This window comes from Quercus suber, unplaced genomic scaffold (genome assembly GCF_002906115.3).
Source record: "Quercus suber isolate HL8 unplaced genomic scaffold, Cork oak 2.0 scaffold_583, whole genome shotgun sequence".
Lineage (NCBI taxonomy): Eukaryota > Viridiplantae > Streptophyta > Magnoliopsida > Fagales > Fagaceae > Quercus > Quercus suber.
In genome coordinates, this window is record NW_027070028.1 from 246,066 (window position 1) to 264,872 (window position 18,807).

The window sequence follows — 18,807 nt, forward strand, 5'->3', positions numbered from 1 at the left end:
CTTTGGTTCAAATTCAACATTGTTATCGCAAGGCAAATAATTGTGCTGACGCACTTGCTAGGAGGGGGGCCATACTCCCACAAGATTTTGTTGTTTTCTTAAACCGCCCAACGGATGTCCCTTTTTTACTTAGTCTAGACTCTACTGGGATGGTTTATGAACGTTCTGTTTCTGCTGTTAAGTTTAATGCATTTCCCTTTCTACCAAAAAAGTCGTGTCATGGCCCAGTATTGTGATAAAAAAATGTTGACAGGTAACATAGGCATGCAATGAATTTGTTAAGTGTCTCATTTTCAAATCTTATCAACGTTGGAAATTTGTTATGTGTGGGTTTACTCGGTCTTCGCGTAGACTTTTCTGCCTCCACAATTTATTGCCTTAAAATACTTACGGCATTTTTGGTTAGTTGTTGGTGATGTCGCTTTTTGAAGGATACAATAATACACAAACTTTTACAGAATTAGCAACTGTGTAAACTTATTTGTTCTTGATATATTGATAACTTCTTAAGAGAAATTTTTTTAGTATGTAATCTAATTATCTAGTTATGTATAGTGATATTGAAGCCTTAAATTAAGAGGACCTATTACGTGTTGTAATATAAATTTTAATTTTGTTTAAGGTATATTGTGGGGGAATTAATTAGGAGGAAGAGATTAAAGAGAGGTGAGATTCAAACTATAGACATCGGACACGACTAAGATATCACTATAGACTATCACAATCCTTAATACATAAATTTGGTTTTCAAGCATCCACAGACAATACTGCGACTCTAATATATAGTTTTGAGATTATGCTATGGCTAAACCCATTGGATGAGTATCTATGGTCCCCGGTCCTCCATTTCCCAATCTCTTATTTAGATTCTGCAGACATTGGTTACTCAATGAATGGATGTGATGGTCAATGGTCATACCTAGGCAAGGTCTTCCTTGGACAAGTCACCCCCTACAATTTTTCTTTATAAGAAAAAAATAAAGAAAGAAAGAAAAGTATGTATATTGGTAAACAAATTAATTTTTCTTTCCCCCTAAAATGGAGTAATTAAGGATAAACGTTTTGTGTACGTTTCCAAATAATATCTTTACAAGATTTTTGGAGTTAACAAAAATTCAAAAACAAGTATCAGTAGAATTCAACTTAATTATGAAAGTTTAAAATGTATTTAGTTGTATTTATTCTTGAAAACGTCAATGCGTATGCATATGGTTACGAGCTATATACAGATAATTAAAGTTAATGTTGTTTATTGTCTTTTAGAATTTCATTTATATTGGGGCTCCATATCTAATCTTTGAGATTAAGGTTTTGGTGCTTGTTTTTTTGTCATTGTTACATATCTAATCTTGGAAGACAATTGGATTAATTTCTTTTTTAAACATATAAACTAAAAGGTTCAAAGAAGAAGAAATTCAAATTCACACTTTATTTTTAGTTTTATAGAGAACTAGCATGTAACTCCAAGTAAATGCATGGATACATTTAAAATTAAACAAAATTTTTATTATAAAAATATAAATAACTAGTCAAATTATTATTTAAAAAAAAAATCATGTAACACATGCATTCATGTATACGTATAGATAAATTTAAAATTAAACACAATTTTTATCATAAAATATAGCCAATTAATCAAATTATATTTTAAAGTAAATATAATTAGTCACATATTAAAATTATTATCTAAATTTAATGCTACTTATGATAATTTTTTTTTTCTAATTTTTAATAAGATAGAACGTGTGGTGATTTTTATTTTATTTATTTTTTGAGAAACATGTGATTTTTATTGAGTATATGTAATTGTTTTTTTTTTCTTAATTTTATAGTTCATTAATATTAGATTCTTCATATTTTGCACTCATTAACTTACTTGACACAAAAATTAAAAAACTTAAGTAACATGCTTAAGTGGATAATTATGGCGTAGTCCCCACATAAATTTAGACAGGTGCAAAATTGGATTATAATTTCAAATTTTAATTCAACTTTCTCTAAGTTTTACCTATTAATATATATATATATATATATATACATAGATGACTTATAAATTTGAATTCTTTTTAGTTATATGATTATGTTTTTTATTGTTTATTATATTGGATTCCTCGTTTTCTACATTAAATTTACTAATTTGGCACAAAATTTATAAATTTAGATTAGATGAGACACATGACACAAAATTAAACTCTAATTGAAATTCATTTTTTTCACTAAATTAACTCACTGGGCACAAAATTCTAAAATTTAGATTAGATGAAACACGTGGCGCAAAATTAGACTCTAATTGAATTTCAATTTAAAATTTAATTAGATTTTCTCTTTACTTTACCTATTATATATCTAGATATATAGATTATTGCTTTGCCTTAAAGACTCTTGATAGGATTTGAATGTTGGGACATTCAATAATAAATTTTGAAGGGGCGGCTTAGTATAAATACACCCAAGATATTTTGCCAACTTGAAGCCCAAGCTCTCCAACAAGAAACTACACCGTCCTTTTCGGCTCTACCTACCTCCCCCATATCTCACTCTCATATTCTTTTCACTTGGCTGGCTATGTCACTACTACATCTTCCCACCATTGGCAGCCATTATTTCCACGTACCCTGGGGCACAATATCGCTATAAATCAAGGTTAAACTTTTAGTTTTCCTTAAATTCTTGATTTTTGAAATACTTGGAGGAGTTATGGCTATACTTGACCTCTATGGATAATACATGAGGATCAATGGTGTTTTGAAAGGGCTGGAGTTTCAGTTGAGCCGAAGCCTTTTGTGCAGGTAATATTCATAACAGGCTAGCCAGGTTTATAGCTACCTGACCCTCCAATGGCAGGCAAAACCACAAGTCTTTTAGTGCTTCTCCTTCTCAGCTTCGCCTCCACTCTGCTTATTGGTCACTCAACTTCTCAGAATGATCGAAAGGTAAATTATGCTTTTCCGTTAAATTTACAGTTGCATTAATTAGGGAGGAAGCCAGAATTTGGATTGAAGAAAGAATGTGAATAAAAAAAAAATCATAAAAGTTCAAAATAACACTCATTCAATATTAGCGATTTATAAACAAACTAAAAAACACAAAATGATTGTTTTTTAATACATTACATGTATTGTTACTCAAATTAATTATGGTTGCTACTTGCTAGGTAAAAAAAATACAAGAAAACAAAAAATCCAAAGTCAATTGTTGCTATAATTAAGATTGTTGTTAATATTAGTATTGCTAAGTTAATTATTTATGTCTAGAAATGTTCTTTGTCTCTTTAATATAAAGATTTCAAACTAAAAACAAGTGCTCAATTATTTTTATTAAATATTTAGTAAGTCAGCAACCACTAGAAAAAGGGAAAATCTACAAATTAACACCAAAAAAAAAAATTGACAAAAAATTGCACAATTGTTGACAATACAAATTGTTAATATTAGTGATAAACCCATATGAGAACTATGAAAAATTTGTCAGCTCAACTTTTGTGAAAAATGTTGTTAAATTTTTTATGTAAATAACATTGCTATTAAATTAAGGAAATCAAAATTGAATGCTCAATCAACCATTAGCAACCAATAACTAACCAACTTTAAGCTAATATATATATTTTTAGATAAACTTTATTATAATATTTTAGCCCGTGCTTTAGTTACTTTATTTACTTTCTAAAGTGATTGGACCACCAAAAAAAAAAGTGATTGGACCAGCTTTAATGTTGGGTATTTTTTTTTTCTTTTTCTTATTTATTTATTTATTTTTGACTTTTTTGGGGTGGGAGATTTTGACTATATGAATATGATGGGTTTAACAAATTTTTGGTAAATGCTTAGGCTTTCATATGCCCATTGTTTAATTTTTGTTGTTGGATTGATATTTGGGCTAAAAAAAAAAGAAGAAGAAGGAGGCTAAGGATATTGTTAGGGGGGCCAAGTTCAATTTTATTGGGCTAAATTCTATAATAGGTATAGTGTTAAGGAAATTTTTGAAAAGTTATGGGGTCATGGCCCCTTTGGTCTTCCCACCCAACTCCCTTAGCTCTATCCCCACCAATTGACCTATGGTGTGTAGTATTTGATTTTTTTTTTCTCCCTTTAATTTTAAATTTTTTCTATTTCTTAAAGACGGAAAAAATTGTGTAGCAAACAGAAAAAAGTGAAATACTCATAATGTAAGAGAAGACTTTTAAGCATGATTTAAATAGACTTTATTTTCTTGATATGATGTGATATTGTGCACGCAGGCTTATATTGTGTATATGGGCAACATAAGAGACGAGGTTTCCACATCATCCCGTTACACAAGCATGCTACAAGATGTCATTGGCAGGTTATAAAAGTAGTATAATGGCACCAGCATAAACTTGCTATATGATGCTTGAATTTCTTTGTTATGATAAGTTTTTGTCGTGTTATATTTAGTGAAAAAAAAAGGTCGAGTCTCAGTATTTATATCTCTGTCACTTGTTTTTTTAGAATCTTATATCATGATTATATTACATATTACATATTATTATGTAATTCAACATAAATGTTGCACATTCAGCATATTTTTGTCAGGTAGTTTTACCTTAAAATTATTAATATAATTTATTATATATAAAATTTTATTACCAAAGTCTCAAATAGTCTGAAGCTCTACCCCTGTTAAAATTCCATTTTCATTTTCTGTTTTGATAAAATATTAATCTTAAACAATGTACTTTATGCAATACGAGTTAATTTTTCCATTTTAATTATTAGCTATTATTTTATTTTCAATTTCAATGATTTTAGCAAATTTTTAATTTAAATAAATACGATTTTTTTTAACTAATCCATCAGATTCAAAAAAGTTCGAAAAAAAAAAAAAGTTAACAAGATCTCAATTACATAAATATACGGTTAAAGCTATCAGGCATTGTAATCCTTCTAGGCATTAATCTGTCAAAATGCATATGCCTGCTTTCAGCCATATTGGTCCAGAATCTTTACTATATAGCTACAAAAGGAGTTTCCATGGATTTGCAGTAGAGCTAACTGAGCAAGAAGCTCAAAAAATGGCTGGTGGGTGAACCTGATCACAATCTCCCCCAGGGGGGGGGGGGTTTTTTTTTTCCTTAATTATTTTTTTTACTACAGAAAATGAATGTGTAGGAATGGATGGGGTAGTGTCGGTGTTCCCTAACGAGAAAAAAGAGCTCCATACAACAAGGTCATGGGACTTCCTTGGCCTTCCTAAGCAAATCGATAGACCAACAACTGAGAGCGATGTCATTATTGGAGTATTCGACACTGGAATTTGGCCAGAGTCCGATAGCTTTAATGACAAAGGATTTGGTCCACCACCTAGCAAATGGAAGGGCAAATGCCAGGCCTCAACCAATTTCACTTGCAACAAGTATATCTTTAACATCCATCTATTGCGTTTTGTATTTTATTTTATAAATTACTAACATGGCTTGTTGTAATCGGTGAATAATGAAATTGATGCTAATAGTGGAGCAAGAGCAAGTGAACGTAATATCGCTCCAATCACAAAAAGCCATGTTAGTGACAGAGGAAAAAGTTTATGAAAAAAGTTGTGCCAAGCACATAAATTTTAAGCCAAAAGTACAACTAACAAACGTGGTTAAAATTAATGCAGCAAAATCATTGGAGCAAAATATTACCGTAGTGATCGACTTTTTGAAAAAGAAGATATTCGATCTCCAAGAGATTCAGAAGGCCATGGAACACATGTTGCATCAATAGCAGCTGGGAACTTAGTGAGCAAGGCCAGCGTAAAAGGCATTGGTTTGGGAACAGCACGAGGAGGGCTTCCATCAGCACGTATTGCTGTGTACAAAGTATGTTGGTATTTTGGCTGTAATGATGCTGATATTCTTGCAGCATTCGATGATGCCATTGCTGATGGGGTTGACATAATATCTATCTCAATTGGTGGAACTTCGAGCAACTATTTTACAGATACAATTGCCATTGGTGCCTTTCATGCTATGAGAAATGGAATATTGACGTCAAGTTCTGCTGGTAACCGAGGTCCAGATCTAGCAACCCTCACAAGCTTCGCCCCATGGTCTCTTTCTGTGGCTGCAAGCACCATAGACCGAAAGTTCTTCACCGAGGTCCAATTAGGTAACAAGAAGAAATTTGAGGTAATCAAAATAATTTATTCTACTTTTACTGTTTCACTTCCATGCCTTTCCCTTGTAAACTTTAGTTATTTCTGAGGATTAAAAAAAAAATGATAAACTAAAATTGATGAAGTATAAAGTAGAACAGTTGTAGTGAAACCTAGAGATTATTATTATTATTATTATTTGACATGTTAGAAAAGATTCTATGCAATTTTTTTTGAAATTAATAACATTAATAAAATGCTATACATAAGAAAAAGTTCCTATATCCCACTTTTTAGTGTGTTATTTTGTACTTCACCAATTGCAGTCTGCCACACATCTCTAATTTAAGATAGAAAAAAAATATAGGCACATGATGTTTTCTTTTAGAGAGAGTTTTAACTTATTACATCCGCTTCTGATGATAGTTCTTTATCATCAGACCAAGACATCAATCAGTTTTTGGTCTAAGCAAAAATTGAGTCACAAATCTCTTATTCAACTATTAAAAACTTTACCAGTTAAACTAATTGAAACCCACTATAGGCACATGATATAGGGTAATTAATGAAACATAAAGTAAAACATTGAATGTGAGATATGGAGTATCATTCAATTTGTAAGTGCTGAGCTAACCATTTCCTTCATGTGTAAAGCCTATGGTTTACAAATAAACTGCAAACTAATTTGAATAATTTCTTTACATCATGTGTAGGGAATTTCAATCAATACATATGAGCTCAAAAATAAAACGTATCCAATAATTTATGGTGGAGATGCACCAAACAAGACACAGACCAAATATAGTTTCTACGGCTCCAGGTAACTGAATTTTTTTTTTTTTTTTAACTCTTTTTTGATGTATACATATAGACAAAAGGAGCAATCTTAACCATTTGCTGATCATGTGTACATAAATCTATCAAACTAGTAGGTGAAATATTCCTTAATCTTCAGAAGAGTGGTATCAATTGTCAAGAGTTTTGTAACTCAATTGACACTTTTTGATATTTTTAACGGAGAAAATTAGGATTCAAATCCCTCCATCTCTAACTATCGAATTATCAAAAAAAAATAAAAATCAGTATCAACTATGTTCTCATTCTAACATGGAAGTATTATAAAAAGAAAAGTTGGCCGTTTAAAAAAATGGAACTTATTGGGAAAATGCAGGTATTGCGACGAGAATACGTTGGACAAAAATTTGGTGAAAGGTAAAATTGTACTTTGTGATGGTGAGAATTATGGGGTTGGGCAACTCTCAGCCGGTGCAATTGGTACTGTGATGCAAGGACGACGCCCCAGCTCTGACGCTTTTGCGTTTCCCTTGCCTGCAACTTACCTTAGCTTCGAAGATGGTGCCAACATTTACTTGTACATAAATTCAACAAGGTATTAATCTAAAATACCTTAGACAATTAAGGACTTCACAACTCACAACACATATTAATCCTAATGAAGATGCACACTTTTACAGGACCCCAACTGCGACTATTCTTAAGACCAGTGACCGTAAAGATCCATTTGCCCCTTACATAGCTGCATTCTCATCTAGAGGTCCAAACCTAGCAGCGCACAACATTCTCAAGGTAACTTCATAGTAATCACTTTTTTTACATTTTGTATTATTTGAGAATTTGTAGGGAGAGAAAAAATTTTACTTTTGATATTACTTTTATTATGCATCAATCACAACTGACTATGTTAACAGTTGTGAACAAAGTTATAAAATATGTTACGCCCACATAATTATCGGTATTATTCTTCATATTGAAACCTATTTTATGTTGTTTTAGCCTGATTTAGCTGCTCCTGGAGTAGACATTCTGGCTGCATGGTCACCAATTTCCCCAATTTCCAGTGTTAGTATTGATAAGAGAGTAATTTCATATAATATAATCTCGGGGACATCAATGTCTTGCCCTCATGGTTCAGGGGCGGCTGCCTACATCAAGTCTTTCCACCCCACATGGTCACCTGCAGCTATCAAATCTGCTCTTATTACTACTGGTAATAACTATATTCAGTTCCTAATCTTGGTAATTTTATGGCCAAACTAATCAGTTTTTTCTAACTTTAGTGCATAAGTGATATTAGTCCTTTAAGTTTAAAGTTTAAGAACGAATATTGTATTTTATCATCCTCTTAATTTAAACCATAACCACAACCAATTTGGTGTATTACTTGCAGCTATCCCCATGAGTCCTGAAGAGAGCTTTGGAGCTGAATTTGCGTATGGTGCGGGCAATATTAATCCACATAAGAGTGCAAATCCTGGTTTAATATATGATATTGATGCAATTGACTACATAGCTTTTTTGTGTGGACAAGGATATAGTACGAAGTTATTACAAGCTGTTACCGGAGACAGTAGTAATTGTCCCAAAGGTACTGGTGGAAAAGTTTTCGATCTAAACTATCCTTCTTTTGCTCTATCCACGTCATCCTCAAATTCTATAAGTCATGCTTTCAATCGAACGGTCACCAATGTTGGAACATCAACATCTACATACAAAGCTAAAGTGAGTGCCCCACCTGGACTTAGTATCAAAGTGAACCCTAGTGTTCTATCATTTACATCTCTCAAACAAAAGCTATCGTTTGCCCTTACAATTAAAGGAACAATAGGTAGACAAATAGTCTCTGCTTCTTTAATTTGGGATGATGGCACATTTCAAGTGAGGAGCCCCATTGTTGTGTATGAAGCATTTTGAGATTCTATATATGGAACATGTATTACCAATATTAATAAAACAAAAGCTTTGCTTTAAAAAAAGATAATAATAATAAGGCGAAAACTACATTTTCGTCTCTACATTTTCAAGCGATTTTCACTTTGGTCCCTAACTTTTTTTTCCACCGCTTTTAGTCCCTATTTTGGAAAATGCATCTCGTTTTTGTCCCTACCGTTACATCAAAGACAGAAAATGCACACGTGGCAAACAGCAGAATTAAAAAAAATATATTAAAAAAAGGATTCCTTTAATTTTAAAATAAAATAAAATTTTACTTATCATTTAATTATTTAAATAATAATTGTTCTTCATGTTCTTCCCTCAAAGAACATGGTTTCCCATAAAATTAAACTATAGATCCACATAAGAACACATGTCTAGATTTTCTAGCATTTTCTTGCCCTTTCTTGTCAACCAATCACAAAAACACAAGCACAAACTAATTTCCAACAAGAGCAAAAACACAAACACAAACCCAGTTAGAAGCAAACAATTAAAAACAGTTTCATCTAAGTGTTCTTCTTGTGCATTACCTCTCGTCCTTTTTTCCCCATTTCAAATCGTTGAAATAAATTTTTTTTTTTTATTTCATATACGAGTCTCTGACTCTCTCTCTCTCTCTTTCACTCACTGGCCATTGCTCTCCCTCTCTCACACTCTTTGCTATCTCTCTCTCTCTTTCTCTCTCTCACGGCTTGAACCTCCATGGACAAACTCAAGCTGTACTACTCCTTCCTCAGACCACCATTCACCATCTTTGGAGTTCACCATTGCGCATCATTGGCTTTATCTCTCTCTCTCTCCTCTTTTTTTTTTCTTTTTTTTCACCATGAGGCATCCAAGGCCAAAACCACAGTCTTAGTCCATCACCGTTGACCACCACCACTATGAACAGCGTCGAATCTTGGTTTCTCCACTGTTGATTTCGAGTTTGAGAATAAAACTGAGGTTTGTTATGGGCTTGTTTTATGGTGGGTTTGCTGTGAAATTTCTTTGTATTTTTGGGTCTTAACTTTGTGGGTTTGGCCTGTGATTGGTGAGTTTAGTGGTGTAAGTGGGTTTGGCCGATGATTGGTTGGTTCGGTGGTGTGAGTGTGTTTCGCCGGTGGGGTTAGTGGTGCAAATGGGTTTGGTGGTTGAAGGTTTAGGCTTTGGCGGTGCCAATAGGTTTCGCCTATAATTGGTGGTGATATTTGGTGGTGGCCGGTGTGGTTGGTTGTTTGCTTCTAAATGGGTTTGTGTTTGGATGACAAGGAAGATTTGCTACTGGGTTTGTGTTTGTGTTTTTGTTCTTGCCAGAAATCAGTTTGTGTTTGTGTTTTTGTGTTTGGTTGACAAGAAAGGGCAAGAAAATGCTAGAAAATATGGGCATGTGTTCTTATGTAGATCTATAGTTTAATTTTTTGGGCAACCATGTTCTTTGGGGGAAGAACATGAAGAACAATTATTATTTAAATAATTAAATGATAAGTAAAATTTTATTTTATTTTAAAATTAAAGGAATCCTTTTTTTAATATTTTTTTAATTCTGCCGTTTGTCACGTGTATATTTTTTGTCTTTGATGTAACGGTAGGGACAAAAACGAGATGCGTTTTCCAAGACAGAGACTAAAAGTTGTGGAAAAAAAAAGTTAGGAACCAAAGTGAAATCGCGTGAAAATGTAACGTAGGGACGAAAATGTAGTTTTCGCCTAATAATAAAGCAAAAGCTTTGAAGTAATATGCTCATAAAGAAGGATGAAGGCAGCGATGAAATTACACCAAGAAAAATGGTTGTAAACCTTTGCTCAATTGCAATTAATTGTAAGTGTCCTTATAAAAGATTGTCTTTTTTATCAAACACTTGTCGCAAATCTATTTATTCCAGGTCGGCTTGATACAGTTTGAGACCTAAGACAAATGGTTTTTTTTTTTATTATTTATTTATTAAATGCCATTTAAATACTATTTATTTTAATTTATATATATATATATATACACACACACTTCTTGCTTTTTAATATGCAAAAATTACTAACTACATTTTTAAATTTAAGCTTTACTAACCATACTAATCCACTTAATCTTATTGTGATATAATTGATTTTAATTATAATTTTATCAATTTTAGTTTTAAAACATATTTATTGAAAGATTCAATTAGATCTTTTCTATTTTTCTCCCATTTGTTCTTAAGTTATTTCATATCCAGATGCGTATTTCAAGTATAGATATCAAGTATTACTCTAACTTATTAAAGACACTACTACAATTCATTCAATAACATAATCACCTAACAATTTCAATTTGCCAAAATAAAGATGATTTTAATATATATAACTTAATTAATTGTAAACTAACCAAATTAATATTAATTTTATATTAAAAAATAAAATATTTTGGTTTGTGTATAAAATTTAACAAAAAAGACATAAAATTTCAGTTTCTATTTTTTAAAAATAAGTTTTAATTTACCTTGAGTAAAGTGATACATAATGAAGGAACGTTGAAATCTAATTTCCAAATTTTGATTTTGAGAGAGAGAGAGAGAGAGAGAGAGAGAGAGATTATTTGCTGTGGGTTCATATTAGAGTTTGGATGGCTAATATTGACAACTACTATTTATGATAAATACTTATAAAAAATTGAAATCTTAAATCCTAATGGGAAATTGATCATCAATGATAATTTTGTATACTCACTTAATATTTCTTAAACAATCTAAGATTTCAAATGAGTTGAATTTCAACGATCTCACAAATCTGGGGGCCTTCTTGTTGAAGTGGGAGAGCTCACTCTAAAAAAAAAAAAAGATTAATTAAAAATTTTTGGGGCATATATTTTTTTATGTTAGGGGCCTTAGGCAATGACCTATGTGACCTTGTCCAAGGTCGGCTTGTATACGATGAATTGGAAAGTTTAATAATAATAAATAAAAAAATCAAATACTTTAGAAGCATTGGTTTAAAAATTATTTTTAGAAATATTTATGGGAAAAAGATAAAACAATTAATTTTTTTGACAGTTTTTTTTTTTTTTTATTTCTTATAAAAGTTGTGTTAAACATTTCCTAAAATGGTTTATTAATAATTGTTCTAAGATCACTCATTAACATGACCCATTTTTATATAATCTGTATTTAAATAAAAAGTATTAACCACAAAAATATCAAATTAAAGAATTTTAGAGTAATTTTTTAGAATACTAAATATTTAACACACATGGGGAAAAGAGTGAAGGTTTTAAAGAAATTGACAGTGATGTATATCCAAAAGGACCTAACTCTTGAATATACAACACAAAGTTTAAACCTGTTTAACTCATTCTCATTTTAGAGCTAGATATTATTTCAAATCCATAATATCATACCAGCCTCATCACACACGCTTCGTGCATGCGATGAGGCTCTTTTTTTTTTTTTTTTGGTTTAGAGCATTCTCATTAAGATGGGTAAATGCTATAAATGTTAAAATTTAACATGCCAAATGCTATAAATCCTAAAAAATGTGATCCATCAATCCTCTTAAATGTTATTTGTGGGGGATAAGAGGATCAGGCCCAAGTTAATGGGCCGAACACCCACGAGAAGACTGTTTCCATCCGAAGAGAAGGATGCGGAGAATACAAGGCCCAGGTTGAATTGGAATCCTCTTGGTAGGGGATCATCTCTGTCCGAGGAGGATATCTCCAGTCCGAGGAGGACATCTCCTGTCCGAGGAAGATGTTTTGTTCTGATATGATGTCGGAGACTAATTGAGTAAGGGAAAAGCCTGGTTGATTGTCCGAGAACTCCACCTGATCAAGATAAGCTCAAAGCATATGCCTGAACGATAAGGATGAGGAAATATCTGAGGGAAAGGCTGCTGCCACCGTATTCAATGCATTACAACAGCTTTTCTGGCCGCATTTATGTGGAGAAGACCTCTGAACAGTGCCTCCTAACCTACCGCCACTCACACAGGGACGAAAAGAAGCTGCCTGACGTGACAGGTACTTGAGCAAGTTCATGGATGGGGAGCACGTGGACGATGGAGATGAGGGTGAAAGTGATTATATAATAGAGGAAGAGGGTTTGAAACAAACCATGGAATGTATGAGAAACTGATCAATAAATAAGAAGAAGAGTGATAATCCTTTGTTATGAATCCTTTGTTAATTCTAGCTCTTTGACCCATACTCTACAAATTAATTGTCTTTGGGTTTACGTAAAGAATTTAGACCCTACATTATTTATTTTACAATACCTACAGTGGACTGCTATCTCTAGCAGCCCACTGTAGCAAGATTGTAAAAAAAAATAAAAAATATATTTGTTTAATAAAACCCCGCTTCCCTTTTTCGCGCCTATCTCCTCTAGTTTTCCCTCATTTTTTCGCGCCTATCTACTTGTTTCCCTCATTTTTTTTTTTCTGGTTCTCTCTTTCTCCCACGCCTACGCCTTTGCCTCGTCTCTTCTTTTTTTTTTTTTTTCTTCGTTCTCCCTCAACCCAAGCTGCTCTTCCGATCCCTCAACCCACGCCGCCAATTCATCTCCGCTTCACTACTCCCTCTAATCGAACCACCATCACAAACACAACCTCTGCCCTTCTTCCTCTGAGTGAACCCATATCGAACCCACTCCTCTCTCCCTGACCAAACCCAAAAACCCAGTCTTGAAACCCATATTCTCATCTCATAAGAGTCAAAACCGAAGATTCAAGGGAGGCGATTAGGCTTCCATTTGGGTCAAACTGAAGCTCCATGGGTCAGGCTTCCATTTAGGTTTTGTTTTGGGTTAGGGATTTTGTGGGTCTTGTATTGCTGCTTAGTTCTTCCCGATCTGATCTTAGAGCTAAAAGCTTTACCCAAATTTTGCACTCCAAAACCGCCGTTGACCAGTGCACAATGCCGTTTTGAGCTTTGGCGGACAAGTCCTCAGCTCATCTCTAATTCTCTCTAGTCAGGTACACCTTACTCTTTTTTCTTTTTCTTTTTTTTTTGGGTTTCTGATTCTGTTCCTATAATTTTATCTAATTCAATTCTTTTTTTTGCAGTATAACCAAAAACACTAGAGCGATACTAGCAATCTTGCTTCACTCCTCAGGATAACAGCATTGAACGTGAAGCACAGGTTTGTGTTTGCTGAAATTCCTCCTTAAAATTCTAGTATCATCTTTAGAGTTTTATATGTTGAACAGATTTTAGACAAATTTGCATTTTTCTCTACACACATGAAATCATACTTTGCTCACATATGAACATTATACTAGTATGAAATTTCATACATCATGTTTCAGTTCAGTGGCATATATACTTATACACATGATGTTTATAGAAAATTTTAAAAGGTTATTGAAAAGCAGGGCAATGTACCTTTAGACATCTAGATTCATTTCCTTGGTTGTTGAGAACTAATATTTACTCTAGTTGTAATTATTTACTCTTTTTATTGGTTCTAATTTTATATTAAACTTCAGTTGACTGGACATTATCTACTTATGGACTCACAACAATACATGCCCCTTTACACTGGTATCATAGAAGGACAAATTAATGTTAACTCTCCTTTGTTGAGTGTATCCCAAAATAACCTAATTTCTTCCCCTGAAGTTAAAGTTGAGATCACTGCCTCCAACAAACCGCTGAAACGGGGTACCAACTTTAGTGTAGATGAGGATAATATCCTTGTTTCGGCATGGCTCAATACTAGTATTGATCCTGTGCATGGTAATGAGCTGAAACATGAAAGATTCTGGGCAAAAATTTGGCAATACTTCTGCCAATGCAGCCCATCCGGTAGCACACGTACTGCTGGCTCCCTACAAAGTCGATGGGGAATAATTAATAGGGAGACAAGTAGATTTTGTGGGTTCATAACTGCACTTGAAGCAACCCCTCATAGTGGTACAACCAAACAGGACAAGGTATAATTATATTGTAATAGTTTCAAAATAGATATTTACCAATAGTTTAAGATACTAATTATTTGCATTTTCTTTTAATTTTTTTAGATTAAAAATGCAAAGGCTATGTATCAAGAAAAAAGCCAAAAAAGACTTTCCATTTGAACATTGTTGGCATGTGTTAAAACACCAACCAAAATGGAGCATGCCTAAGGACTACTCGAGAGTAGTGCTACCTTCAACTCAAGATTCAATATCTATTGCCAATGAGGATGATGTGTCCTCAGTTGATGACACTACCAACTTCGAGAGACCAATAGGAAGGAAGGCCGAACAGGCCAATCGAAAGAAAAAGGCTAGTGGGAAAGATGTTGGAGAATACTTGGCAAAGAAAATGAAAGCTATTGAGTACTTACAAGAACAAGAAAAAGAGAATCTCTGCATCAATGCGGAAAGGTTTTGATTGGAAGAGTTGAGGGATAGGGATAGAGTTCAATTTGAGGAGAAAAGAATTCAAATGGAGGAGGAAAGACTTAGAATTGAAAGAGAAAAGTTTCGTATCAAAAGTATGATAAAGGATGAGAGAATTATAAGCTTGGACACAAGTGGCATGTCCGGAGCACTAAAACTTTTTTATGAACAACTCCAAGAGGGAATCCTTGCAAGACAAGTGTCAAGTAAATAGTTTGATAGTTGAAAGTTGAAACATGTAAATGATGTCTTGGATGGATGTATTTTGTAGTAGTTAGATCAACCTTGTTATGTTAGAAAAATGGTTGATGTATTTTGTTGAAGCCTAGATCAACTTTGACGTTAGAAAATAGTTGATGTATTTTGTTATTTTATATTATATATAAAAAAGGAATGTATTAGATCATTGTGTTCTTTGATATTTACTTGCTTTGTGTAAAATAATAGTGTGAGAGCTATGATATATGAATGTGAATGATATTGAGATTTTGAGATTTTGGTGCCATTTAAATAATAGGATCTACTGGTTGTGTATAAGGGTGTGCATGTGTCTCTTGTTACATTATTTCAGAGTAATTATAAAAGGAAATGTTGACAAAAAAATATTGCCTGTATAAGGAAATGCTGTTTGTGTATTAGGAAATGCTGACATAAATTTTGCTGAGCTGAAACTGTATTGCCTGTTTGTGATCATTAGCTGACAAAAAAGTAAGGGTGAATATCATTAGGTGTCAATGTTAATTTCCTTGTTTTAAGGTAAGAATGGAAGTGGGTAGCTAAATGGAAAGATAAGAGCTGTGCTTTCCAAACTGCCAAGTTCCTTTAACTCCATCTGAAGTTGTAATTACAATTACTTGCAAGTTAAACTTATTTTAGACTTCTAGCCTCTTATTCTTTACAGGAATTTGAGTTGTTCAACTGAGGGTGTCTTTTCAAAGCTATTAATTTTATTTTTCAATTGTGTTTAGATTGATTACATTGCTGCTGAAAGATGCTTCTGTGAAACAAACACTTTGTTAAGATTGTAGGGGAATACTTTACAATTAGCAGGTTATCAAGCTAGGCAGTGCTAAGTGTGGACGTAGAAGATGTTTTCTTTGTAATTGTGGAAGAAAAATAGGGATTAGTTTTGATTAATGGGAAAAAGATGCTTAAAAAAGTGATTGTCTTTGTTATCAATATCATATTACCACTAAATTATAGATGCTTGGTTATATTACCAAGAGGGACTGGTTAAGGTGAGTTTTTCTTGTTATAAATACTTTGAGATGGACACTCTATTTGTGTCACCTTTGTGTCCTTGTAGTCACGCATAAAAAATAATACTGAGGACAAGCAATCTATTTGTTGGTTTTTAATCATGATATTGAGGCTTCTTTTACTTGTGCATCCGCTTTGCTTATTATTAATTCTGTAATCACATACGTTTTTAGTTATTGAACCCTATAAAATAGTATTTCAAGAATGACCATATTGAGAAATCTCTTAGTAGCTACAGCAAAGCCTTTGATGTTGTTTACCTGGTGAGTTGAATTCCTTTTCTTTTTTTAACTGGTAAATAAGTTATTACATGCATCAGTGGACCTAGTGAGTTGAATTCCTTGTAACAACACATATTTGGTTTGTCTATTTCGGTATTTCCTCCTTTTTTGGTGTGCCTCAAGAATAGTCTTGTTAATCGGTATTCTTCTCTTGGACTGTTGTCACAACCTTAGGCAATGATTTTATCTTACTAAATTAGGCAATCAAAATATCTAATGAAAAATCTTGTAAAGCTATCTAGATGAATCTGTGGATTTGGCAACATTTATTTTGTTAGAATGACTTTATCTTTGGGTAATTGATGTAGGACCAGATTTGTGATAAGTTAGAGAGAAAAATAACCTAAAATATAAGTGTTTTCCTAAGAACCTAACTAAAGAGAGTGATGTTGGATTAATTGGGGAATATGCCTAACATGTACTTGTGGTGAATTAAGGTTTAGGAGGATATTTTAGGATCTAGGGTCTTAAGTTTTAGAGGAAAGGGTGAGGGCTTGTTGGACTAAGGCATTGAAAGCTAGCTCTAAAAGTTTCAAGAAAACGAGGAAAGATCCCACGACCCATGTGAAGCTCTATACCTAAGAAGGATAGTAGTAATCAAATACTAACTACACTTCTGCCATGTTGTATACCTAAGCTGGTTGTTCTTTTGCCTTCTCTAGGAGCTTGTTGACGCCATATTTTTTAGTGGTTATATTCAATCTTATTCAGATTGCTCTTCAATGATTATTTCAATGATTTGCTCTTCATTTATTGTCTTGAAGGTAGTATTCATGGGTAGCTCTTTGCTTCGCAAATTGCTTCTTGATGACTTCGATGAGGATGAAATAATCGCAGAATACATCATGGATTCAACGTCATGAAAACGTCGTTCCTATATTAGACGTAACCATTTGGCAGGCCATGAAAGGCTTTACCTTGACTACTTTGCCGACTCGTTAGTTTATCCAGAGAAAGTATTTCGAAGGAGATTTCGGATGAGCCGTTCTCTTTTTCTCAATATTATTTCTAAGGTAGAAGCTCATGATCCGTACTTTGTTCAAAAAAGAAATGGTGGCAAAAAGCTTGGGTTATCTTCCTTTCAAAAGATCACTGCTGCACTTAGGATGCTTGCATATGGAGTAACAGGTGATTTTATGGATGAGTATATGCGGATTTGAGAAACCACTGCCTTACAGAGTTTGGAAAAATTTGTTATTGTTGTGGTTGATATTTTCTCTGAGGAATACTTGAGGAAGCCAAATAATGAAGATATTACTAGATTGTTAGCCCATGGCAAAAAGCGAGGATTTCCAGGTATGTTAGGTTCAATTGATTGCATGCATTGGAAATGGAAAAATTGTCCATGTGCATGGAAAGGTCAATATTGTGGTCATATTCGTGAGCCGACTATTATTTTGGAAGTAGTGATATCATATGATATTTGGATATGGCATGCATTTTTTGGGTTACTTGGATCAAATAATGATATTAATGTGTTAGAACGGTCACCTGTATTTTCTGAGTTAGCACAAGGACGTGCTCCTCCAGTTAATTACTCAATCAATGGTAATAACTACAATATGAGATATTACCTTGCTGATGGAATATATCCAAGGTGGGCAACATTTGTGAAGACAATTCCAGCTCCACAAGAAGAAAAAAAAAAATTATTTGCAAAAGCCCAAGAGGCGTATAGGAAGGATGTTGAGCGTGCATTTGGAGTACTACAGGCACGATTCGCAATTGTTCGTGGACCTGCACGATTTTTCTATCCTAAAATGCTCCAAAAAATCATGAAAGCATGCGTAGTTCTCCATAACATGATTATTAAAGATGAGCGAGATGAAAATGAAGTGGTAGACTTCGATTATGAACAAATTGATGAAGTGAATAATCCTCCTATACAAGTGTCACGTGAGCATGCAAATGGATTTATGGCATTCATCCAAAGTCATCAATGCATTAGAGACCAAGAAATCCATTATCAACTCCAATCGGACCTTATCAATCATTTATGGCAATTACATGGCGAGTCATAGGAACTTCAAGTGTGTGAGTTTTTATTGTATTTTCATATGATTTATGTATGTGAACTTTTATAGGTAAGTTCTCACCTTAGAATA

The 18,807-nt window shown here is 33.2% G+C and overlaps 2 protein-coding genes across 2 annotated transcripts; both read left to right on the top strand.

Annotated features, from left to right (window-relative positions):
• The first annotated feature begins 2,499 nt into the window (after positions 1-2,499).
• LOC112001879 (cucumisin-like) lies at positions 2,500-8,918 on the top strand. Its single transcript, XM_024034043.2, has 10 exons — positions 2,500-2,933; positions 4,238-4,323; positions 4,945-5,039; positions 5,130-5,373; positions 5,620-6,130; positions 6,810-6,916; positions 7,268-7,486; positions 7,572-7,683; positions 7,891-8,104; positions 8,285-8,918. The coding sequence occupies exons 1-10, from the start codon at positions 2,838-2,840 to the stop codon at positions 8,806-8,808; spliced, it is 2,208 nt and encodes a 735-aa protein (XP_023889811.1). The 5' UTR covers positions 2,500-2,837; the 3' UTR covers positions 8,809-8,918.
• A 5,977-nt stretch (positions 8,919-14,895) lies between these two features.
• Positions 14,896-18,723, top strand: LOC112001877 (uncharacterized). Its single transcript, XM_024034041.2, has 4 exons — positions 14,896-15,146; positions 17,414-17,466; positions 17,603-17,823; positions 17,881-18,723. Exons 1-4 carry the CDS (start codon positions 14,896-14,898, stop codon positions 18,721-18,723), a joined length of 1,368 nt encoding a protein of 455 aa, XP_023889809.2.
• Positions 18,724-18,807: the final 84 nt, after the last annotated feature.